This window comes from Alosa pseudoharengus, unplaced genomic scaffold (assembly GCF_046254945.1).
Source record: "Alosa pseudoharengus isolate Yale_2024_CS ecotype anadromous, Long Island Sound unplaced genomic scaffold, YU_APseudo_1.1 YU_APseudo_1.1_scf_14, whole genome shotgun sequence".
NCBI lineage: Eukaryota > Metazoa > Chordata > Actinopteri > Clupeiformes > Clupeidae > Alosa > Alosa pseudoharengus.
In genome coordinates, this window is record NW_027468609.1 from 4,170,888 (window position 1) to 4,197,666 (window position 26,779).

Consider the following 26,779-nt stretch of genomic DNA (forward strand, 5'->3'; position numbering starts at 1 on the left):
ATGACCAACAGAGGGCGCAAGATCCCAGTTGTTTCACTAGATGGCTGTCCAGCACACTGTCCCTGGTGTGGTGGTCATATAACATGGCCAATCAGAGGTAGGTGAAGAGGTAAATACTCTGCTTATAGTCCTCATATCTAATCTGAGCGAAACCTCTCTGGATAATTTGAAGTCCCTCAGAATTACTTAACAATGGTTCCCACCCATGCATTACCACAGTGTATCAACAATGTTATCTGTGCTGCAGCCATGACCAGGGGCACTGTGCTTTTCCACTCTAACGTAATATTAAAGATCCTTTCATACACAGGATGCAGCTCAAAGTGCTTTACATTTGAAACATTTAACACAATAATAGAAAAGAAAATAGTAATAATAACTAGATGTACAGCATAGCGGTACAAATTATGACCGCCGCTCAGTCCTGTACATCCTCTCCCGCTTGTCACGCTTGTAAATTTGTCTCCATCTCCTACTCCAACCCCTACTTTTGACACGTGTGTGTGTGTGTGTGTGTGTGCATGTGTGTGTCTGGTTGTGTGGATGTGTGTGCATGTGTGTCTGTGTGTATGTCAATTTGTAAAATGTAAATCAGGTTTCTAGGCCAAGTATATTTGCATAAAGGAATGTTGCAACCGATTTTGATATTTGAGTTTTTCAAAAACTGATAACCGATATATCCACCGATTATGAGCTAGGTTGATGTGGGCCCTTGAGACCAACATACCATAATAATGTCTTCATCCACGGTGATACGGTTCAGGTAGTTATTTAGAAAAAACATCAGAGATTTAGAATTAAGTATTTCCCAAGAGATAGATACAACAACACATATCACAAATGCAGTGAAAATAGGAAGACCCTGTAAATAGCAGCAGTAAATAGTATCAGTAGAATGTGAATTGATGTGAAGAAATAGACTACAAGTTCAAAGTGAGTTAAGTAAAAGCTCTTATATAGAGGTATGTTGTTAGGTCTTTTTTAAAGACGTTTACAGAATTTGCCTGTTTGATGAACCGAGAAGTGGTGTTCCATCGCTTCGGTGCATAATGGATAAAAGTAGCTTCTCCACTTTGTTTGTGGAGCACTTTGGGCCCAATTAAAAGATTAGCATTGGAATTCTAAAGTTCCTTTGTGGTTGATAAGATATTAAAAGCTCAGCGATATACATGTAAGAAGGTGCTATGCCATTTGGAGCTTTGTAAGTCATTAACAGTAGGTGACATACATAGCCATATTCTACTGCTCTTCATTCTATTCATCCTACTAATACACTTATTCTTACTACTCTTATAATGTTACTGTTTCTGCAATACAATGGTGCTGTTACCACACTGCACATATCTGTACATACTGTACATATCTGTCTATACGGTTCATACTGAATATCCATATTTATTCTGGTTTCATATAATATATTCTGTTAATACACTGCACATATCTACAGTATATTACTGCACCTTCTGTAAACCACCTGTATACTAGTGCTGTCTACACTGTATATATGCACCAACTGTATACTAGTACTGTCTACACTGTAACCACCTGTATACTAGTGCTGTCTACACTGTATATATGCACCACCTGTATACTAGTGCTGTCTACACTGTAACCACCTGTATACTAGTGCTGTCTACACTGTATATATGCACCACCTGTATACTAGTGCTGTCTACACTGTAACCACCTGTATACTAGTGCTGTCTACACTGTATATATGCACCACCTGTATACTAGTGCTGTCTACACTGTAACCACCTGTATACTAGTGCTGTCTACACTGTATATATGCACCACCTGTATACTAGTGCTGTCTACACTGTAACCACCTGTATACTAGTGCTGTCTACACTGTATATATGCACCACCTGTATACTAGTGCTGTCTACACTGTATACTAGTGCTGTCTACACTGTATATATGCACCACCTGTATATACTTTGCATTGCACTTTTCTGCTTTTTTTGCACTTCTGTTTTATCATCTCTGTTTTATCATCTAGCTTTTTAAAAATAATTGCTTATCCACTGATTAATAGAGGCTAAGCATGCGAGAAGGGAGCAAAGGCCATCTGGGTTTGTTGGCTCCACAGAAATATATAATTGGGTATCGTCTGCATAACTGTGGAAGTTTACATCAAAGATCCTTAATATACATATACTATATCAACCGTCTCTGTTTACATTATGCTGATTATGATGGTTCCTAACGGAAGCATAGGGGGAAAAAGCAGACAAAGCACACAAAGCAAAATAAAGAATATATACTGTACAGCTATAGAAAACAATAAGAGACCACTGCACATTTTTCTGATGTCATCCTACGGTTGCGGAGTGACATTGGAATGAATGATGGTCATTTTCAAATTTGCAGTGGTCTCTTCATTTTGAAAATGACCGTCAACTCATTCATATATGAATACTCATATACACAGTATTAAGGTGATCCTTATTATGACCGCCGCGCAGTGAAGCGATAGATAGGTTTAGTCAGATTTTTTTTTTTTTTTTTTTTTTTCTTTTTCTTTTTCGCATGCCCAAATTTCCGGGACACTGAAAGACCGGGGTACACGAAACTTGGTGGGCATGTAACCCCACATGGATAGCATGGAACCATCGTTTTTCGTTTTAATCTGTAGCCCCCCCGCTGGACTGGACCCCCCGAAAGGAGGGTAGGGCAGACACAGTTTTCTGGGAATATCTCGAAAACCGTAGGGTTTAGGAGGACCATTTTTTTTTGTATGTTGATCTCAAGGGGCCATGTCAACCCATTCCATAACCACTCATTTCATGTATAGCGCCACCTAGTTAAACACAAAAAAGTAAAAATGAGGTGTTGTAATCGCAGGTATCTGTGACCTAACTTAGTCAAAACTGCACGAAATTGGAAGTGTAGGATCATTATGACACCCTCTGAATGCACGCCAAGTTTCGTGGAATTCCGTTCATGGGGGGCCACACAATAAATTAATTTATGTTACTATACACCAACTGGCCTGTAGGTGGCCGGAGACAGTTTTCTGTGAATATCTCGAGAACCGTAGGGCCTAGGAGGTCCACCTTTTTTTTGTATATTGATCTCAAGGGGCCATGTCAACCCCATCCCATTACCACTTATTTCATGTATAGCGCCACCTAGTTAAAAATTAAAAAGCAAAAAATTAGGTGTTTTCATCACAATATCTCTGGCTGACATGGTCAAAACTGCACGAAATTGAAAGTGTAGAATCATTATGACACCCTCCGAATGCATGCCAAGTTTTGTGTACTTTCGTTCATGGGGGGCCTTACAATAAAATAATTTATGTGTACATTTAGTGACGTACACCAACAAGGATTCCCGGGACACTGAAAGACCGGGGTACACAAAACTTGGTGGGCATGTACCCCCACATGGATAGCATGGAACCGTCATTTTTCGTTTTGATCTGTAGCCCCCCCGCTGGACTGGACCCCCCGAAAGGAGGGTAGGCCAGACACAGTTCTCTGTGAATATCTTGAGAACTGTAGGGCCTAGGATGACCATTTTTTTCCGTATATTTGCCTCCAGGGGTCATGTTAACCCATTTCATTTGCACACATGTGCACAAACAGATACACACACACACACACAGTAATCATACGTATGACACATACTCACACAGTAGACATATGTACGCTTCCATGCACAGACACATACGCAGGCACACACACAAGCACGCACACACACACACTCACACACACACACACCCACACACATAACATAAACATAACACAAACAATCAAGAATTTCTCAGAATTATGAACAGGCAAGATGGAGGTGGGGTTGTATAAAATGAATTTTACATGTGAAAATCTATGAACTAATCATGTTTTGGTACTTGTTGTCTAGCAGATACCAGTGAGAATTGAGTGTGGATAATGCAATTTAGTGAGACAGTTAGAATCATATAGGCCTTTCAGCTTGATTTCTTTTTGTGGAAAAAATGTGCTGGACTGGGCGGCGGTCATATTTTGTACCGCTCTGCGGTACATCTAGTTTTGATAGATATTATTTGCAAAGTGTTATGAGTTTTAGAGAATATTTAGAGGTAGCTAAATTGACTTAGTAAATAAAAGTCTATGGCATTTTCATGGGCAACATCAAAAATATCATTATAGTCTGAGGTAACATGAGGTACATGTTTTCTTTCTTTTGCTGTGTTTCTGACTTTCTTTTGGCATTCTTTTTCAAAGCCATCCATTCTGTGAATAGTTTTTCAACCTTTTTTATTATATCTTCCTTGTGGCGCAGAGGAATTCTAGCCCTATCCCAGAATTCCTCTACTTTCTCCGCTGTTCTAGTAGCAGCTAACCTAACTGTCTCCTTCTGCTGCAAATGACAATGGAGGAAGTAGCTAGGACCTGCTGTTTAGAAGGCAGCGTTGCTCCTGTAATATTATCCTGAGTGGTTATCAAATACAACTTTCCTCTATTTGATGCCATCTCACACAGGAATGCCCACCCAACACTCTGTGAACAGTTGTCTGAGTCAGTGTGCAATACTGTTCAACTTCAGCAGTAGGCTTCTTCTTTCTTGAGAAAGCTTAACAGTTTTGCTGTATGATATGAGACACACGTTAAGACATTTTCAGTGTTTAAACATAAGTACTATTATAACCAGGCAACACTTCATTTCAACAAAACTACTCATTGAGACTTGATAGAAGAATCAACAGTTAGCCATAATTTAATGGTAAAAATGCGACGATTTGACCATTATAAGAAATACACTTTTCATATAAGTGAAACACACTTTCCATGGCGTTTTCATGGCGTGTTCATCTGGCCATCCTAATGTATCAGTTCCTTCTCATAACCAGCCGAACTGAGGAACCACAGGAATGCTGGATCTGGTGTTGGGTGAGCTCGACTCTGGGAATGTGATCAGGTATCTTGGCACCTACATCATGCGGCAGCCCCTCTGCAATAAGTCCCTATCAATCTCATCTCTTGCATAACCCAGCGGGCCCACCTTGCGTAACAATAAGGATCAAGTGTCTAAGAACAAGGAAATGTTGAAACCCTCGAGGGAAGAATGTGGCAGTTTTGACGCTCATTCAGAGGTCTGTAGGTGTTCTTCACATTCTTTCATCAGAAACTATTAGCCTCTCGCTTTGTAAGTCGAGTTACACCTTTTATGCAACTGTTCCTGAAAACGTAAGTGCAGCAGTATAGAATTTGTTATATGTAAGGGATAATGTATAGAATGCCGGTCATTATGTAAGGGATAATGTATAGAACGCTGATCATTATTGGGAAAATAAGTCCCGACAGGGCGAACCGGCGATACCGGCAATAATGACCGGCGTTCTATATATTATCCCGCTTATTACAAAGCTACTTGCCAAAACGAAACAATAAACTCCCCACAATGTGACTCTTTAGCCTACATAGCCTAGCCTATAGCCTATTTGTTAGCGTTTCATCGTGGCTTTTGGTGAGAAACAAATAGTTCGCAACACCACACGCAGAACTTGAATCAAACATTCTATAGAACACAGCTGATTAACTATCTGCTTTAACTTATCAAAATGAAAAATGTGTAACGCTACTAACTCTACTTAGAAAGGCACTAAAGAGACACATGTCATTAAATATAAACCTTTAATAGATGTGCAGTACAAAAATATACACAACAGTATATCACTGTATTATTTATCAAAAAATTACAACCTCTGACAGAGAAGAACATAAGACGTCTAATGTGCTACAAACATGGACTATAGAATACAGAGTGCTTTGATAACCTTTAAAATGAGTAGCATCTTAGAGCAATTATTTTTCTGAAAGAAAAGTGCATGTAGAAATGATAGTTACACATCTATACAGTAGGTGACACACATAATCGCAGCAGCTTTTCAACTGGTTTCACTGTGTCTCGGGCAGCCGTCAGAGCATTGGACTTTCTGCCAAATAGCATGACGACAGATGTGACCTATTCAACTGGCACCAAACACTAGTCCCCTATGATTGCAGACTCACTTGTCTACACACACACACACACACATACACACACACAGTATATATACAAAAACACACAACACACCACGCATTCACACACACACACAAGGCACATTCTCACACAGTCACACACAAATGGATCTGCTCACACACACACCCACGCGCTTCAGGAGTCGTCAGTGCAGGAGTTACTGCCTGTTTCTGCATCTTCTTCCCCGCTTCTGGTTCTTTCCTATGAGGAGACAGAAAAGTTCAGAAGCCGGTTAAGTGAGCGAGCTTGAGCAACTTGAATTTCCCCTTGGGGATCAATAAAGTATCTATCTATCTATCTATCTATCTATCTATCTATCTATCTAAGTGTGCAAGTTAAGTATGCAACTTGGAATTTCCCCTTGGGGATAAATAAAGTATCTGTCTACTGTATCTATCTTTCTATCTATCTAAGTGTGCAAGTTAAGTATGCAAGTGTGCAAGTTAAGTATGCAAGCAGGCAGGTTCAGTGTAGCGTGTAACGTACAGGAAACATCAGATTAAGACTGTTTAGACTAGATAACTCCCCCCAGGACACACACACACACACACACTCTCTAAGACTGTTTAGACTAGATAACTCCCCCCAGGACACACACACACACACACACACACACACACAGGGCGGATTCTTTCCCCAGCCTGTGCTACCTCTAGACCCCTGATACTGTGTGAGGTGTACACACACTCACCTTTTCTGCAGCCTTTTCCCACACGCGGTGATGATTTCTTGTTAAGATGCTTGAGGATGTCTCGCACCCACTTCTCTCGGGAGGCAGGTGGGGCGCACAGTTTCTTGTTTCTTTTTGTGGTGAACCTGTGTGTACAGAAGAACACCATCATCAGATCACCCGCATCCTCACCCCAACCAGATCACATCCAGAGCAGTAGCTACGCACACACACACACACACACACACACACACACACACACACACACACACACACACACACACACACACACACACACACACACACACACACACACACACACACACACACACACACACACACACAACTCTCCCTCCCTCCCTGTCATTAGCGCATTAATGAGCTTGGCAGAGTGCACAAGATAAAAACCACTAATTGCTTTATCAATAAATAATCATCTGCTGAACCATCCCTTCCTCTCCCATGATCCTCTCTGTGCTGCGCTGCGCCCTGCTCTGTTAATTGAGCCTGTGATGGAGAAGGGGGGGGTAGCTTACAGCGTTGCGTCGACTTTGCATCCTCCGTCAGTGGTCTGGACTTCGTAGGACTTCACAATGTTACGAGGGATGTGAGCGGAACTTGTCGTCAGGCAACAGTCAATGGCCCCGTCTGACCCTGTAGCAGCTACCCAAAGGGGAGAAAAAAGAGTTAGGATGTCCCGCTTGCAGGCATAACTGAGACTGACCCTAGCTCACGGGGGTCACATGAGACCTGGGTGAGACAGAGAGAGAGCGAGAGAGAGAGAGAGAGAGAGACTGACCCCAGCTCACGGGAGTCACATGAGACCTGGGTGAGTAAGAGAGAGTACAGTAGCTCAGGTGAGTTCTCAGAGTGCAGGTCTTACCTGTTGCAGCGTCCCAAAGCCCACCAGCCAATAGGAGCAGAGTAGTGACTCGTAGCAGCATCATGTCTCCTGTGTGTCTGTCTGGTCGAGTGTAGTCTACCTGTCTACCTGTAGAGTTTACCTGTGTCTGTCTGGTCAAATGTAGTCTCTCTATCTCTCTCTCTCTCTGTGAAGTCTGCAGGTGCTTGTGGTCCAGAGGTGAGTGCGGCAGGTTTATATAGACCTGGTGAGTTTCACTTTCCCCTGCCAGGTGGTGCCAGCATGATTTCCCGTAAATCAGTGACTGAGAGGAAATGTCTGGAAACGCATCTGTCTGTAGGTGTCGCTACAACTTGTTATCAGATTTCTGGAGAAAGTTACAACACACTGTGGGGGCGAGAGGGCCTGTGCTCACATATACCTGCACAGGTACAGGAACGCCTGCAGCGCTCACGTGTACTCTATTGTATGGAGTGTGTAGATATGTGTGTGTGTGTGCATGTGTGTGCATGTGTGTGCATGTGTGTGTGTGCGCGTGTGTGTGTGCATGAGTGTGTGTGTGTGCGTGCGTCCGTGTGTGTGTGTATTTCCATTAATCACCTCATCTAAGTGCACATAATAACGGCACATAATTACTTTTGCACTTCTCAACATGTACTGTAGAGCAGGAGCTGGTGTACGTGTGTGTGTGTGTGTTAGGGGAGGGTAATGAGGTCAGGTCAGTGTGTCAGATTAGGTCATTAGATTGTGTGCAAACAAGGCATGCATGGTTTGCCATGTCTGCATGAATATATGTGTGTGTGTGTGTGTGTGTGTGTGTGATGCTGTCTGTGTCTGTGTCAATGTGTTTGTGGTGGGGGTTGTGGCTGTGTTATATCGCTACATAGGCAGCCATGGCCTACTGGTTAGAGCTTCGGACTTGTAACCGGAGGGTTGTCAGTTCGAACCCCGACCAGTAGGCACGGCTGAAGTGCCCTTGAGCAAGGCTACAGCCCCAGATGTTTTTTAGTTGTATATTATATATTTTTTAGTTGTATATTATATATTTTTTAGTTGTATATGATATATTTTGTTATACAGCCACAGATGTGTTTTAGTTGTATATTATATATTTTATTATATAGCCCTGGATCTCTCACAACACTTTCTTAAGAGCTAAGAGCAAATAACGCAGAATCTATTTATAGTTTATAAACCTTGAGATGAGATGGACCTATTTATCAAACATACACGTAGGATGCGGGTGTCCTCTCACTCTCCTTCATGCAGCAGATCTAACTTAGGCTACTGTGGTGTCAAATTGTAATTATACAACAATTGGGTTCTATGGAACTATTTATTTGTTTCCTATTGGCCGAGAGACGTTCCATGAGTTGGAATATCCCTGGACATTTCAACTCAGACTTTGTACATCTAAAAATAAATCACTCCGCAATGGACCCTTTCAAGAGAGTTCCATTATCAGCATCATAGTTGGCCCCACAAGACTTCCTTTTTAACATTCCATATGTTATCTTAATGCAGAGGAAGTAGATTGGGGCCCAAATAGAATGTTCAAGCATTGTTTTTGTTTACCTTGTTGAAAGGGTCTATACAATGCGAAGATTCGACACAATGTTCTCATATCCCAGCTCTCCACTATTTTAAGCAATGGGTTACTCCTTAGCAAACCATAATGAAACAGTGCTTCACCACAGCTGTGGATTAAGCCACACAGTCATATCAATGTAAGTAAGATAAACGAGGATGCTTGTTCTCAGCATTGCCAGCATTGTGTATAATATGATTGTCACTTGGAGGAGACTTAGCATGAGTGAGAGTGGGATTGGTCATGGATATTCCCACGGGTGTTGTTCGGCCGTGGCCACGGGGCCGGATAAGATAAGATAAGACTTATTGATCCCACAGCAGGGAAATGTACTTGTCACAACAGCCCAGTAGTATATGAATAAAAGAGTAAGAGAAAGTTGTATAAAGTATGCCCAGCACACAAGCACACCTAAAAAACAAAATCACACAGTGATTGCAACACGCCTTAGGGTTTTACCAATACGTTGAGGCAGAGTGAACCAATACATATATGCATATATACATATCTGCATGGTGGAGAAAAAAAAGCTTCACATCACATGTACAGTGCAATATGCATATTAAAACATATGTAGGTAATACATACTGTATGCACCTAGGTGTTGATTCCATTTCCCTTTTAATGACCTCTGACCCGGTTGTCCAAATGCTTAGGATGATCAGTCCCTATATGCTAGTGGAGGTACAGTATGCTCCTGGCGCCAAGCCTATTTATGTTTAGCTAAAATTACCCTACCTTACACCTACCTTATTCTACCTGCACTCACTAGCCTATACTATTCAACCTACACTCACTATACTATACTATTCAACCTGCACTCACTAGCCTATACTATTCAACCTACACTCACTATACTATACTATTCAACCTGCACTCACTAGCCTATACTATTCAACCTGCACTCACTAGCCTATACTATTCAACCTGCACTCACTATTCTATACTATTCAACCTGCACTCACTAGACTATACTATTCAACCTGCACTCACTAGCCTATACTATTCAACCTGCACTCACTATACTATACTATTCTACCTGCACTCACTAGCCTATACTATTCTACCTGCACTCACTATACTATACTATTCTACCTGCACTCACTATACTATACTATTCAACCTGCACTCACTATACTATACTATTCAATCTGCCCTGCACTCACTAGCCTATACTATTCAACCTGCACTCACTATACTATACTATTCAACCTGCACTCACTATACTATACTATTCTACCTGCACTCACTATACTATACTATTCAACCTGCACTCACTATACTATACTATTCAACCTGCACTCACTCACTATACTATACTATTCAACCTGCACTCACTATACTATACTATTCAACCTGCACTCACTATACTATACTATTCTACCTGCACTCACTATACTATACTATTCAACCTGCACTCACTATACTATACTATTCAACCTGCACTCACTATACTATACTATTCAACCTGCACTCACTCACTATACTATACTATTCAACCTGCACTCACTATACTATACTATTCTACCTGCACTCACTATACTATACTATTCAACCTGCCCTCACTATACTATACTATTCAACTTGCACTCACTATACTATACTATTCAACCTGCACTCACTATACTATACTATACTATTCAACCTGCACTCACTAGCCTATACTATTCAACCTGCCCTGCACTCACTAGCCCAGGGGTGGGCAAACTCCGGCCCGCCAAGCACTTTCATCCGGCCCGCCGAGCATTTCATTTAGTTATCAGGCTGCTCGCTATTTTTTTCCTGCGATAGAGACGACGTTGGTTAGCTTTACTGCAAACTGCTTTTCACTCTCCTTAGATAACGTTTACAATGTCAATGTCAAAACATCATGTTAAATAGAGATAACATCATATTAAACTAAGTTAACTCTTAGTTATCTCCTTTGCAGCAGATCTAACGTGAACATTATGCAATCCATTTAATTGGGAACGCGTCTGCACGCAGGTTCCAGCTGGCTTGTGATTGTTGATAATTGATATCTCCTTATAAGAAAGTTTTAAAAGGAAATCATGAAGGCAACAGTAGTTCCCACTACTGACCATTTAAAAACTGTGAGAGGGCCCAGCCGTAGGTACAGCACTAGCCATAGCGGAGCAGGCAGAAGATAATTGAGAAATAAACGTGAATTAAAGCGACTGTCTTAAAGCGACAGTGCACAATTTATACATTTGTTAAACAGCATAAATTTCAATAAGCATAAGCAAATATGAAAATAAGCAATTCATATTTTAAAGCAAATACTTTTCATACTAAATTATAGGCTATAAAAAATGTATTTTTTTATGCGTGTGTCGTGGGGGGGGGGGGGGGGGGGGGTTGTTGTGCGGCCCGCTGGCCAATTTTCAAAACCCAATGTGGCCCTTGAGCCAAAAAGTTTGCCCACCCCTGCACTAGCCTATGGTTTGGAACATGGACAAGCAGTGCCGGACTTTACATATAGCAACTTTAAATAGCGTTATTCAAGCCGAAGCATTCCGAACTCAGCCAGTTCGTACCGATTCTTCCTCTAGCTTATGGTCGTGCTTAACATATCTAAAACCCATTTAACACCGGATTTAGGAGACCAGTGAGAGCTGGAATCAAAGCCAAAAATGCTTCAGCAAAATATTGAGACTGTGTCACTGTTTTTTCTTTTTCTTGTTCTTTTTCTGGTCAGGAGCCGCCAGTTTGCTCCTACAACCCCCCCCCCCCCCCCCCACACACACACACACACACACGCCCCCCCCACGCCTGCACCAGGCTCCACTCTCCCCTCCAGGCTGCTTCCCCCCCCTGAGCCCCCCCCCCCACACATACACACACACTCTCCCCTCCAGGCTGCTTCCCCCCCCGAGCCCCAACTCTTCTTCACACAGACTGCTGCTGGAGATGAGGCATGAAGTGAACACTGAAAAACACGCTGTTTACTCTGATCATGTGCAAAGGCTAAATCTGTACTCTCCCTCCCTCCCTCCCTCCTCTCCCTCCCTATCCCTCCCTCCCTCCCTCTCTCACTCCTTCTCTTGCTTGCTTTGACGTGCTTTTCTCCTTCCGCATCGGGTTACACATTGATCCACGAGAGCAGAGCACAAGCCATCCCATGCACCCAAATCCATCAATTCCAAACCTTTTTTGTCTTTTGCACAGCAGCTGAAATAGTAACATGATCCTGAGCTCTCAGCTTAGACTTCACGGTTAACGAATTTTTAGTCTTTTATGGACAGATCTCTGTTAGGGTGCGGACAGATCTCTCTGTTAGGGTGCGCCGAGATGTCAGGAAGAAAAGTGAACCCATGGCACCACACAGAACATCACATTACAAGCTTTAGAAATCAACACAGGAAAATACAGCACAGCACAGCACAATGCAGCACAAAACAACACAGGAAAATACAGCACAACAGCACACAACACAGCACAATGCATTACACAACACAGGAAAATACAGCACAGCACAATGCATTAGAAAACAACACAGGAAGATACAGCAAAGCACCACCAACACAGCACAATGCATTACAAAACAACACAACATATTAGCCCAGCTAGCAGTCACGTAGCTCTTCTAAGGGGTCATCCCTATGTTCCCCGGGTCCTATGTTCCCCGCTCGGGGTTAGGGTCCTCTGTTCCCCGGTCCCATACAAAGCGTACATAGGACCCGGGGAACATAGGTACGCTGCCCACTCTAAGAACCACACCTGTGTTGCAGACAGTGGCTGTGTGTGTGTGTGTATGTGAGTGTGTGTGAGTATGTGTGTGTGTGTGTGTGAGTATGTGTGAGTATGTGTGTGTGTGTGAGTATGTGTGTGTGTGTGTGTGTGTGTATGTGTGAGTGTGTGTGTGTGTGTGCAGAGGCTGTGGTCAGCAGCAGATGTGCTTATGGACAAGAAAGAAAATCAATAAACTGACAGAGACATATGGGCTTACAAAGAGACTGATGCTCACTCACCCACCTGCTTGCAAAGTGGTTTTGTGTGTGTGTGTGTTCTTCTGTAAGGGTTATTTTACATTATTTTAACTCCTTCAGTCATTGTCTTGTTGCCCTTTTCACTTTTTATTTTTTTCCCTTCTGCCTTAGGTCATTCTTTTGTGTATTGCACTTAGCACTTTATTGTGAAGCACTTTGGTGCGGCTCAGCCGTTCTGTAAATGGGCTATAGAAATCAAATTGGACTTGACCTGACTTGACTTATTTGTGGGTTGGGTGTCAGTATAGCAGTCCATATTTGGAGAAGATGTGCTGGGTTCCCCGTGCTGGAGTTAAGGCTTGTGAAGTGAGTGAGTGTGAGTGAGTGTGTGTGTGTGTGTGTGTGTGTGTGTGTGTGTCACAAGAGCAGTTTGGTGGACAAAGGGTTTGATCCAGGGCATGATCAAAGGCTGGGGTGATGATTAAAAAATGTTAACAGGTACTATATGTGTTCATAACATTCAAAGATGAATTAGAAAAGCGAATATGGAGAAACTGTCAAAAAGCCTGCTCAGCAATGCCAGACAAATTCTGACACTTGTTGTGTGACTGCACCAACTGACAGTCAGCTCCAGATAGCAAACAGGGTAGGGTTGCCAATGAGCGCAGTCAGGAGTACCCTTGACATGACAAACCAAGGTCATTCAGCTACGGCTACAGTGCCCGCAGGTAGCCGAGAGGCCACAGAGATAGGCCGCGTTGTGCTAAAAAGCTTTAGCAATACCTGAGTGAAGTCAGGGATGTAGTGTTGTAGTCAGGCTTGGAATTTCACCATTCTGGGGGCAAGGCCACTTGGCCTTCAGTTGGGCATATTTGGTGGGGGGGCACAAAGGCTACATGTCAGGGCACCAAGGCCAAAGTTAACTATACAGTAGTAGACTATAAAAATGATCAAAGTTGTATTTAGCCTATTCACTGCAGTAGACCTGCATGAAACATTACAAAAACATGAAATGAAAACATGACATATTACATAGAACTGTAAATCATCTGACCATCTAATATTTACAGATATCTAGGCTATATATAACATTTATTTTATATTTGGCCTGTTATGAAATCATGTATTGAACAATTTAAGCACAGCTCAGCTTTAAGAAACTCAAATAGCCTAGATGCATGCTTAGCATTTTGTGATCATTAAGGCTACTTTCACAAACTCTTAGTCAGCTGTCCTCTGATTTACCAATATCTAGGCGATATTTGTAACATTTATTTTGTATTTGGCCCGTTATGAAATCACGTGGAACAATTTAAACACATTGTAAAACTTAAAGCCCAAATTTGGATAGATCCATGTATATCAAAACTGGATTACTCTGGAACGGCTAACTGTACAGGGGACTGCTTTACACCTTTGTGTTCGGTAAGGTCTCCTGTTTATTCTGATATATGGTTAATTGTCATGTGTTAAAAGAAGGGTTCGTAAAGTATTCCACCAAGATGAATGGGTAGGGAGATCATGGGACGCAAAACCTTCAGTAGAATGTATGATTAAATTGAATTATATTATTAACTTTTCTCGCGAACCGTTCAACACAGCAATTATCAGCTAACATCGTTTAAAAGCTGAGAAAAAGCTCTTTCATGTGATACTTGTGATGTCTGTGTGATGAATAGGCTACTTCGCGAGTAGTTCAACTGAGAATGGGTGAATTTGGACGCACTTTCTTTCTTGCGCAGTCACTTTCTCCACTGCGTAAAAGACTAAATTAATTTGCGCTGTGAATGCTAAGATTATTTTGACAGGACACAGGTTAAATAAAAATCGCTATTAGTAGGACGCAAAGCAGAATATTGAAACAAGGGGGCACCAAGGCCACCGTGGCCTGTAAACCTCTGATTTTCAAAGGGGCCTCACGGCCAACGCAAGGGGCTACGACGGCCATGGCCATCGTGGCCGCTGTGAAATTCCTACCCTGGTTGTAGTGTTACTCATTACTTTTTTATGAGGTTTCTTTATCATAATGAAAAAAAATAATAATCATACAATCAGGGATGTAGTGTTGTAGTGTTACTCATTACTTTATAATGAGGTTTCTTTATCATAATATATCCTTCATGTCGTCGCAGTTTTTAGATCCTAAGGACTTTAAATGGATTTATGGATACCTCCATTCTTGGTTGCTTCTTTGTCATTACACCTGAGTGTGGGTGTGGGTGGCCTGTCTCATTCAAACACAAGGTTGTCTGAGATTAAAGTCTGGACACTCGAAATCGAAAGGAGCTGGGTTGCCAGGTGTGTGCATGAGGGTGTCTTAGTTAAACAGCAGTAGCTCTCCCATGCCTACTTAATACAGGACAGAATACACAGCATTTCTCTGCACATCCCTGAGATTTGCGGTCTAACAAATAAGAGAATACGTTTTAGCATGAAGTGAGCCTTTTCTAAAAAGCGACACACTTTCACATGGGGGTATATAGCTTATAAAGATCATCAGCAGAACATGGAATGCAGATGCTCGTAATAACGGGCTTATTAAACAAACATGGTTTATTGGGAAGAGAAAAATGATAAGTAAGATTAATGGACCTGAACAAGGATGAACAGGGATCCAGACGATATCCCATTTAATCCACGCTTATACAAAGGACTGAGACAGACTCCTCTGAGGATACTTTTGTCCGTCTCACTGGCTTCTTCTGAAGTTTTGTGTGGTGAAGAGAGACATGCGGCAGAACGAGCTATTCTTATCTCTTCTTCTCCCTGAACAAAGTGCTTTTATCAACATGTGTGGCACCAAGCTAAACTAGACTCGTCACACGACTTAGACATGCTTTGCTGAGAAAAGATTTCAGATAGTCAGATCTACTCGAGTGGAGTGAGCTGAGTTGGAACATTGAGCTCATCATCCTGCACTTTTATCTCCTCGCTGAGCAGGTCACGCTTAGAAGGAAGACATAAATAATCTCCTCTGAGGAAGAACTGGCCTGCACCAACTTGCATTCAAGGCGCTAATATAAATGACAGGTAAATCTTAAAGGACCATTTAAGGTGTCACTCTGTCAACGGCTTTTTGAGATATATCGCCCATGATTGCCCATGATTTCCCATGATGCAAGGCTGCAATTCTACTGCAGGTAAACGTGCAACAGGTTTACACAGGTGAGCTGCTGAGCCTACAGGCGGAAACCGTTTCCTTGGCTACCAGCCAGGTAATCATGGTGATTTGACTGGGTGTTCCTCCTTGGCACGGCCGATAATTTTGACTAAGGCCATTCATTAACCTGACGCCTGCCTATTGTTCTGTCATGAGCATGTCCTGTAGGCGAGGTCAACCAAGGGAGAGAAGAACAAACCCATTAAGGTCAATCATTGTGTGCGTTATTGTTTTATACGGACTGCATTGCACTTGCCAATCAAGTTCATCTGCGCCTGGCTCTCGGCCGAGAAACGGAAAGCCCCTCAGAGAGTGCCAACTTCGGAGAAAGGGAGTGTCGCTCTCGTTTTCAGGAAAAGACTTTGCCCTGTGCCAGCATTGTTTACCGCCATCTCCTACTGTACTGGGCCAGCTTGGGGGGGGCTGTGTGTGGGCCGGCGCTGGCCCGGAGCCAGGCCTCGTCTCAGTCTGCTGCCGTCGGTCCAGGCTGGCCGCACTTTCACACGACACGCATCCGAGCAGCACACCGTTCCAGTGTGTCCAGGAAGAGCAGAGGTCTTACCAGAAGCTTTCCTGCGGGCAGTGCAGGGCACATTCTTTGTCTTGCCAGGTCCCCTATTAAGAATGTTTGGCTTCCATCTTCACATAACCTTGTGGTTATTAAGTAGCCAGAACTGACAGAGATAAGTTAATATTTGTCCACTCTGGACAGTAGCGTAACTCTATTCAGGGCATTAGGGATTATCCATATTCAAAAGGATGTGACATTTTAACAGGCAAAAACACTCAACCTGCAAGTTTTCTCAGCAGGTCACTCAGTATGTGTTAGTATTGAAAGTGCCATCAAAGCAGCGGCATGCATTTTAAGTCCTTGATAATGTCCCCACGCCAGCAGAGGAACTACTGTTCTGGAACATCCTGGAAAGCCCCGCGTAAGGGCCCCCATGCAACAGCCTCTTTACGATACGGCGGCACGGAGATAACAACGGCTCCTGAAGCCTCCGGGATTTCCAGCTGGTCCGGAGCAGCAGATAAGAGATAACACAACCATCAACAATCAACCAGCAGATAAGAGATATAACACACCAATCAACAATCAATCACCGCTGTCATCTCTTCTACTTCTTCGTCCTCCTTTTGCAAGAGCAACCTTCGTCGTCATCACCTCTGACTCCAGATAGTGCCAGACTGTCGCCCAGCTGTGAACCAGATCTGAACCGGATGAGGTGCGGATTCACTCCAGTCCCTGCTGTTGACTGCAAATCAGACCACAGTGCCGGATTGACTGTATCCTAGACTGTGCTCTTCATGTCTGTATACAGTAATCAGGGTTCCCAGTCTGAGTCAAATGTAAAATTCCATGACTTTTCCCTGATAAAAAACTTTTTTTCCATGACCTACTATACAATCAATGATGCAATATACTGTCCAATTAGCGTTCAAAAATCTTTTACTTTTTTAGACCAGAATAAATGGGCATGAAATAAACAGCGTTCAGCTAACTACTCAAGCCAGCAGTAAAGCTAATAAGCTATACACCAATTCTGCATGGACATATACTTGTATTTATGTATTTTGGCAAGTAAATTCTAAACTGCTACAACAAAATTCCCTGATATTCCATGACTGCCCCAAAAATGATCAAATTCCCTAACTTTCCATGAAAATTCCATGATATTCCAGAAATTCCATGACCTGTGGGAATCCTGAGTAACGGTACTGTAAGTGGGGGTAACTGGGGGTAAGCATGTCGTCAAAGTAAATCGCTTTAAGCAACTGATAAGGCTCAAAATATCATGACACTTCTACGAGACTGTGATGATGGTCCCTACTGTAAATCAGGAGTGTGAAGAGAGTCCCTACCGTGGGTCAGGACCGTGAAGAGGGTCCCTACTGTGGGTGTGAAGAGGGTACCTACCGTGGGTCAGGACCGTGAAGAGGGTCCCTACTATGGGGCGCCAAATGTAACATGCCTTATTTCGTGGACAGAATGACTTTCGTGTGACGAAATACATATATTCATTACGAAACCATGTTACATCGTAACGCCTTTTGTCCACGGAATGCACAAATTGGTTTGCATTGTGTCCACGAAACACTGAAGAGAGCACATCATTTCGTGGACGAAATTGACTGGTGGCCTTTTCCTTTCGTGGACATAATGCTGACGAAATGCATAACAGAATCACGAAATCAGTTTTGTGACCTGATGCAATACATTTCGTGAGTCAGCAGTTTACGGAATTAATTATGTGTCACGGTCATTTCATTACGTGGACGAAATGCATAACAGAATCACAAAATCAGTTTTGTGACCTGCTGCAATACATTGCGTGAAATTATCCTGACACATAATTCATTCCGTAAACTGCTGACTCACGAAATGTATTGCAGCAGGTCACAAAACTGATTTCGTGATTCTGTTATGCATTTCGTCCATGTAATGAAATTATCCTGACACATAATTCATTCCGTAAACTGCGGACTCACGAAATGTATTGCATCAGGTCACAAAACTGATTTCGTGATTCTGTTATGCATTTCGTCCACGTAATAAATTATCGTGACACATAAGTCATTTCGTAAACTGCTGACTCACGAAATGTATTGTACGTGATTCTATTATGCATTTCGTCCACAGAATGAAAGCATATGTCACTGAATGCATTTCGTAAGTTAAGTTACTATTGCGTGGACGGAATGCCTTCTGTAACACAACACAATACTTCTGTGGACGAAATTGAAATAGGATGCACAGAATGATGCGTGTAGGTGCATTCCGTATTTACGTAGACAGAATTATTTTTGACCAAACATTTCGTCTACGACAGTGAATACTGCATTCAGCATTATGTCCACGAAAGGAAAAGGCCACCAGTCAATTTCGTCCACGAAATTATGTGCTATCTTCAGTGTTTCGTGGACACAATGCATTGTGCATTCCGTTGACAAAAGGCGTTACGATGTAACATGGTTTCGTAATGAATATATGTATTTCGTCACACGAGTCATTCTGTCCACGAAATAAGGCATGTTACATTTGGCGCCCCATACCCTACCGTGGGTCAGGACCGTGAAGAGGGTCCCTACCGTGGGTGTGAAGAGGGTCCCTACCGTGGGTCAGGACTGTGAAGAGGGTTTCGGAGGATTAGCTTCAGCCAGTTAGCATCCTAGCAGGCCGCCACCATCTTTCAAAATGGCGACTGAAATGTGAGATTTCGGTAATTGACTGAAACGTGAGAGTTTGGTAATTGACTGACATGTGAGAGTTCGGTAATCAACTGACGTGAGAGTTCAGTAATCGACTGACGTGAGAGTTCCTTTCTTCAAACCCTTTCTTCAAACTTGAGTCTGTCAGCTGAGACCCTCTCCATAGTCCCAAACCCAAGTTTACGCTCATTATCCAAAAGTAGAGCCCAAGTTATTCTTAGACCGGAGGTGTGTTTTAAACATATTAAAGGTGCCATTATGTGGTACATCAACACTTGATTTAGAATATCAAAGTATAAGCCTTTCTGGACTGTTCTAGGGTATGTGTCGGTGTAAAGTATAATCCTTTTCTGGACTGTTCTAGGGTATGTGTCAGTATGATGTATAATCCTTTCTGGACTGTTATGTGCCAGTGTGATGTAGACACTGGGTCCAGGACTCTAGAGAGGGATTTACAAGAGGGCAGGAGGAGAGCAAACGGTAAAAAGTGCACAAAGAGTGCCCTCTTCTGGCCACATCACTGCTGAAGTGTGTGTGTGTATCTGTGTGTCTGTGTGTGTCTGTCTGTGTCTGTGTGTATGTTTCAAACGGACACAGGTATTTGAGGTTGTACAAAATATTTAATCAGATATTCATTAGTAAGATTTTCCATTTCATTTCGACACAATTAATTTTCTGGAGAATTTAACACTTTTTCAACATCACCCCCTCTTAAGATCAATGAAACCAAACCAAGCAGCCCAAACTCAAGAAAACGACACAACCCACAAACAACACAAAGGCAGCCTCCATCAGCTCACACCACCAAACAAACAACACAAAGGCAGCCTCCATCACTAATCAGCTCACTCCATGCAGACCTAACACACAGCTATTGCGTCATGGCAAAATCACCCTGAGCTCCCAGACATTGGCAGATCCAAGCCAGAACTAGAACAAAACCAGGTCAGAACCGGGTCAGATCCAAGCCAGAACTAGACTAGAACCAGGTCAGAACCGTGTCAGAACCAGGTCAGGATCGGGTCAGAACCAGGTCAGATCCAAGCCAGAACTAGACTAGAACCAGGTCAGAACCAGATCAGAACCGGATCAGAACCAGATCAGGACCGGGTCAGAAACTGGTCAGAACTAGGCTAGAATCAGGCAGCGTCTGGTCAGTGATTTGTCCAACTCCATTCCCCTTGCATGCGGCAGTTACTAGCAGAAGCCAAAGAGAAAACGGTGACCCTCCTCCAGGAGGACCGGTAGTAGACCCCACACTTAAACAGCACACAGAAATAAATAACAGTCCAGTCAGGAGAGGCGTACGGAGTGGACACTTCATTCAGGACGTCACTCAGAAGGCATGGCATGTGTTAAAGCTTGTGACCTGTAAACCGTCATGGTGAAGAGTTATGCTGGCCAAGTCGAGGACACAGAAGACAAGCTGCGTGTTTCATTCAACACATTAAAAAACACACTCAATTAATACCCGGGTGAGATACGTAACGGACGGTCCAGATACAGACCAAATAACAGGTGATTATTGCTGTGAGACCATGCAATTTTTTAAGTATTCCCCAAACCCCTCACATCCCCCACACATTAAACACACAGCAATAAGACAAGATTTACATGTGTAACCATCCATCCATCCCTCCATTCATTCATTCATTCATTCCATCCCCCTTCCATCCATTCATCCATCCATCCTTTTTATATAAAAGTGACTCTTCAGATTCTTTCATTCTTCAGTCCAGCAGTAGCAGACACCGAGCAGCCCAACAGCCCTTCAGTGGCTCAGGACACAGGACACACACCGACCTCCGGGTCAGGACACACACTGACCTCCACTGGCATAGAAATGGCAAGTATCATGGAGAGGACAAAAGAGAGGGGAGGAGAGGAGAGAGGAGAGGAGAGGAGAGGAGAGGAAAGGAGAGGAGTCCTCGTACCTCTCTTATTAAAAACAACAAACCAACCGTGAGTTCGCTTCCGCTTTCAGACGGGCAGTGATCAGATCAGATCAGATGGCTCAATGCCTCCAGAGAGTTTGAGTTTCAGTATAAAGTGTTTTTTTTTTCCTTTTTAAAAAATGACAAAACGTAGTGTCTTACAACAGCAGCTTCTGTTTATCAGGAAGTTCTCGTACAGTTTCTGGCAACCGTTGTGTGTGTAGGGGTGGGGGGGGGGAGGGGGTAGAGGACGAGACCTTTGCTGTCCACACTGAAAACTTGATCATCTTCCAAGTCCTGTTTTTAGTTGGTCCTGAATGGCAGTTGAAGTCGACTGAATTGTGACCATTCCCATGGTAACCTCCGAATTTCCAGGGTTCTGAGTTCCCAAGGCAGAGGTACAGGGCAGTAATGGCGGCAGAGGTGGTGCATTGTGGATATTGTAGGCAGTGTTACCTGGAGGCATCGGGCAGTAGTCTCTTAAACCAGCCGCTCACTGCCACGTCCACTCGCAGAACCAGTGCCACGCCCAGCAGTAGGAACACACTGCCCACCAGAAACCCACTGGCCTCAAACATCAACCTGCAAACACACACACACACACACACACACACACACACACACACACACACACACACACACACACACACACACACACACACACACACACACACACACACACACACACACACACACACACACACACACACACACACACACACACACACACACACACACACACACACACACACACACACACACACACACACACACACAAAGATGATAGGACTTATGGATAGGATAGGGCATAGATAAGGCTATAAAAAAAGATACATGAGTATACACAAGGATCTCTAATTTATCTCCAGTGAATACATTAGTCAACTCCAGAAGCCTGCCAGGTACTCCAGCATATGAGGAAGAATAGATCATGTGATTTCTAGCTCTCGTAATGACTTTACTGTCTATTTAATCTTCTCAATCAAGATTAGATAACGTTAGATAGGCAGTAAACGTCATTAGGATAAGACACTGTAGATAGAGAGATAAGAGAGATGCATAGAGGTACTGTAGATCGGACAGCAGGACAGGTAAGGTGGACAGGTAAGGTGGTAGAGCGATCAGGCTAGAAGATTCCATCATGATTCTATTTCATATGGGCAGTCATCACTCGGCGTTCTAGTCACTGAAAACTAGAACACCGACAATTTTTTTTTAAAAATATAGTAGGTATATCTAATGTTATGTCAGTATTTGGCCTATAATATTTGGCTTTTTTGAATACAGTACATGGAAATGAACCAAAATCTATAATTTCCTATCGACAACAGACCCCAGTATTGAATTGAATCGTATCGCTGCAAATATAAAAAATAATCAAATCATTGGCTTAAAGAATCAATATCGAATTGTGATTAAACTGGAGATTTACAGCCCTCTGTGAGATGGTGAAGGTGTGTGAGATGGTGAGAGTGTGTGAGAGGATGAGTGTGTGTGAGGGTGTGTGAGATGGTGAGGCTGTGTGAGAGTGTGAGAGATGGTGAGGCTGTGTGAGAGGGTGAGAGTGTGTGAGGGTGTGTGAGAGGGTGAGGGTGTGTGAGATGGTGAGAGTGTGTGAGGGTGTGTGAGAGGATGAGGGTGTGTGAGAGGGTAAGGGTGTGTGAGATGGTGAGAGAGTGTGAGGGTGTGTGAGAGGATGAGGGTGTGTGAGAGGATGAGGGTGTGTGAGAGGGTGAGGGTGTGTAAGAGTGTGTGTGTGAGATGGTGAGAGTGTGCGAGGGTGTGTGAGAGGATGAGGGTGTGTGAGTGTGTGTGTGAGATGGTGAGGGTGTGTGAGAGGATGAGGGTGTGTGAGATGGTGAGAGTGTGTGAGAGGGTAAGGGTGTGTGAGATGGTGAGAGAGTGTGAGGGTGTGTGAGAGGATGAGGGTGTGTGAGAGGATGAGGGTGTGTGAGAGGGTGAGGGTGTGTAAGAGTGTGTGTGTGAGATGGTGAGAGTGTGCGAGGGTGTGTGAGAGGATGAGGGTGTGTGAGTGTGTGTGTGAGATGGTGAGGGTGTGTGAGAGGATGAGGGTGTGTGAGATGGTGAGAGTGTGTGAGATGGTGAGAGTGTGTGATAGGGGAGGGTGTGTGAGTGTGCTTACTTGGGCGCGAACACCTGCCACACCATCAGATGCCTCCGGAGAACTGCTGCCGCACACACAGACGCAAACACCTGCACACAACAACACAGAGGGTGCTCAACATTGTGTGTGTGTGTGTGTATGTATGTATGTATGAGTGTATGAGTGTGTGTGTGTGTGTGTGTGTGTGTGTGTGTGTGTGTGTGTGTGTGTGTGTGTGTGTGTCAAAAGATGCAAAGACAGGAACAGCTCACATACAGAGACGGTATTTGTGTGGTTATGGTTATGGGATTTAGCAGACGCCTTTGTCCAAAGCGATGTGTGTGAGTGAGAGTGTGTGTGTGTGTCTGTCTGTCTGTTCATGAGTGTGACAAAAGATGATAAAACAGACTTCTCAGATACTGAAGGTATGTGTGAGTGAGTGAGTGAGTGAACGAACGAGTGTGTGAGCGAGTGTGTGAGTGAGTGAGTGTGTGAGTGAGTGAGTGAGCGTGTGAGTGAGTGAGTGAGTGAGTGAGTGTGTGAGTGAGTGTGTGAGTGTGTGAGTGAGTGAGTGAGCGTGTGAGTGAGTGAGTGAGTGAGTGAGTGAGTGAGTGTGTCTGTAACACACCTGGGCTCCACAAACAAAGAGGTAGCGTGCGGCTAGCTGGAGCAGGGCGGAGCTAAACTGCTGGGGATTCTCTCTCAATCGCATCTCCATGACGACATCCTCAGACTCCTCCCCTCCAGACCGCCCACTTTTGTTACAGCGCACCTCAGCCACCAGGGGCCAGAACAGCAGTAAAGGACACGCAACTGCACACACACACACACACACACACACACACACACACACACACACACACACACACACACACACACACACACACACACCAGGGGCCAAAACAGCAATAAAGGACACACACACAGACAGTCACCAGGGGCCAGAACAGCAGTAACCGTAAGAGACACACACACACACACACACACACACACACACACACACACACACACACACACACACACACACACACACACACACACACACACAAACTCACGGGCAAATAGGATGTGTGAGGAGAAGGTGTTGAGTGTGACGAGGGTGGCGGGCAGCAGGGTGCCCGTGTGTCCGTCGGGGAAGCCCACGAACGCTGCGCCCCACTGCAGCGACGCGAAGGTGGGCAGGTGCCCCGTGGCATGGAAGAACTGGCACGCCGCCAGGGACCACAACACCACCGGCGCCCAGGGCACCCTGAAACCAGCTGGGGCAAGAGAGAGAGGGAGGGAGAGAGGAGAGAAGTGGAGCGAAGGGAGAGAGAGAGGGTGGAGAGGAGAGGGAGAAAATGAATGCATGTTAACTCTCTGTAAGAGTGTAATTACCAGGGACTACTGTACAGCACCACCAGTGCCCACGGAGCTAACGCCTGCTGTGGGGCCCAAGGAGCTAACGCCTGCTGTGGGAGTAGAGATGCCAGTTATTCTTAATGACATCAGCATTCAAGACTCTTATTCAGCATTCAAGACTCTTATTCTTCATGACGTCAGCGTTCAAGACTCTTATTCAGCATTCAAGACAGTTATTCTTAATGACATCAGCATTCAAGACTCTTATTCAGCATTCAAGACAGTTATTCTTAATGACATCAGCATTCAAGACAGTTATTCTTAATGACATCAGCGTTCAAGACAGTTATTCTTAATGACGTCAGCGTTCAAGACAGTTATTCTTAATGACGTCAGCATTCAAGACAGTTATTCTTAATGACGTCAGCATTCAAGACAGTTATTCTTAATGACATCAGCATTCAAGACTCTTATTCTTCATGACGTCAGCATTCAAGACAGTTATTCTTAATGACGTCAGCATTCAAGACAGTTATTCTTAATGACATCAGCATTCAAGACAGTTATTCTTAATGACGTCAGCATTCAAGACAGGCTGAATAGAGAAATTCCTGAATAACACACTGAAGTGTTCTACTGCAGAGGCAGATCAGGGACAAATGTGACAAGGTGAAACCAGTCGCTTGGGTACATTTTAGAAAATTAAGTTATTGTGCTCACATGAACGGCCATAAACTAAGCTTTCCAACTATATGTATATCGAGGGTATTGCAAGTATCGCTAAGATACCCGCATCCAAAGTTGGCATGGTTCTCTTGTCACGATACGCCAGAAGAGGAGAAAAATCACTTTTTTAAGTAAATTGTCACGTGCGATAGTGAGGGCACAGCTATGATTAGCCTTACGGTAGCGTGACTTTGAAGCGAATGGATGACTGACTATGTGCAGTTTCATCAACCGTGCAGTGAATGTCTTTTTCTGCCCCCTAGTTAATACCTGGGATGGTCATAAGGTGTCACTATAGAATATAAGTAATGTATTTCGGGGGAAGTAAGGGGAGAGGAAGTTCTGTGTACACAGATTGTGTATACTTTTAAAATGCGCTACGTCAATGGAAAACTTCTCCTGGTCCCTAAAATGCGCCAGGATATTGTTTGTACTTTTGGCCGTTCGTGCCCTGAAAGGCAAGTCTTTTACAGTCATATTCGGTTACATTCTGCCAAGAACGAGAGAGCTGGCACATTGAGTAAATTTTAGCTCTACCGTAAAACCTTACAGCGGCGTGACTGCTAATGTGTTGAATCTTCACCTAAATAAAGTCAGGGTTTAACAGTGAAAAACAGAAAATGTGAACATTGACATTTTAACCTGTAACGTTTGTTTATCGTGGATTTTCTCAAAATAGCACCGTGCGCAAATCGACTGGTTTCGCCTTGCGGGTCACAACTGTACAATATCAGCACAAGCACAACACAATAGTTAGAACTCATTCACTGAGAACTGCACTGACACAACGCTTAAAGCTGTCTGTCTACGACTAGTCCACGCTGCCTGACTGACTCTGACTGACCGCCTGGCTGAATGAGTGGGAGTGACTCACTGGCGTGGTCCCCCTGCTGGCCGGAGAGGGTGGTGCAGATGGCGTGGACGTGCAGCAGCGCGGCGGCCTGGAGCAGCATCAGCAGGAAGGCGGGGGCCAAGCTCTCCGGGTGGAGCAGCAGCAGCCCAGTGCCCAGCAGGCCGACCAGCAGCACCAGCGGCGCCGAGTACACCGTGCCCAGGCCGTAGGCCTCCACGGCGGGCCGCCCGTCCTGCCCGCTGCTGCCCCCTGCTGCCTCCGCGGCCGACGCGGGTCCGTCCTCCAGGGAGCGGCGGATGCGCTGGTACAGCTGCGGGATGAGGTGGTGCAGCTCGGCCTGCGGGCTGATGCCCGTGCTGGCGCGGTAGCGCGGTGGGGGGGGCAGGTGGG

General features: G+C 44.1%; 2 protein-coding genes across 2 annotated transcripts in view; both read right to left on the reverse strand.

Moving 5' to 3' along the window:
• Nucleotides 1–5,607: 5,607 nt before the first annotated feature.
• Nucleotides 5,608–7,767, reverse strand: ccl19b (chemokine (C-C motif) ligand 19b). The gene is made up of 4 exons (XM_076283151.1): nucleotides 7,566–7,767; nucleotides 7,219–7,345; nucleotides 6,704–6,828; nucleotides 5,608–6,213 (listed from the first exon to the last, which is right to left on the reverse strand). The coding sequence occupies exons 1-4, from the start codon at nucleotides 7,627–7,629 to the stop codon at nucleotides 6,170–6,172; spliced, it is 360 nt and encodes a 119-aa protein (XP_076139266.1). The 5' UTR covers nucleotides 7,630–7,767; the 3' UTR covers nucleotides 5,608–6,169.
• A 12,270-nt stretch (nucleotides 7,768–20,037) lies between these two features.
• pigo (phosphatidylinositol glycan anchor biosynthesis, class O) overlaps nucleotides 20,038–26,779 on the reverse strand; it is a 15,308-nt gene continuing 8,566 nt past the window's right edge. Inside the window, exons 7-11 of the mRNA XM_076283495.1 lie at nucleotides 26,411–26,779; nucleotides 24,525–24,728; nucleotides 24,098–24,282; nucleotides 23,509–23,579; nucleotides 20,038–21,947 (exon numbers count right to left, since the gene is read on the reverse strand). The exon at nucleotides 26,411–26,779 is cut by the window's right edge and continues 1,231 nt beyond it. Coding sequence (XP_076139610.1) covers nucleotides 21,818–21,947; nucleotides 23,509–23,579; nucleotides 24,098–24,282; nucleotides 24,525–24,728; nucleotides 26,411–26,779 — 959 coding nt within the window. The 3' untranslated portion in view covers nucleotides 20,038–21,817. The remainder of the gene's footprint in view (nucleotides 21,948–23,508; nucleotides 23,580–24,097; nucleotides 24,283–24,524; nucleotides 24,729–26,410) is intronic.

Coding starts and splice junctions, on each gene's coding strand:
- ccl19b (XM_076283151.1), bottom strand. CDS start 7,629: ATGATGCTGCTACGAGTCACTACTCTGCTCCTATTGGCTGGTGGGCTT. Junction 7,346..7,565: donor GCTTTGGGACGCTGCAACAG/GTAAGACCTGCA, acceptor CCCTTTGGGTAG/CTGCTACAGGGTCAGACGGG. Junction 6,214..6,703: donor GGGAAAAGGCTGCAGAAAAG/GTGAGTGTGTGT, acceptor GTCTCCTCATAG/GAAAGAACCAGAAGCGGGGA.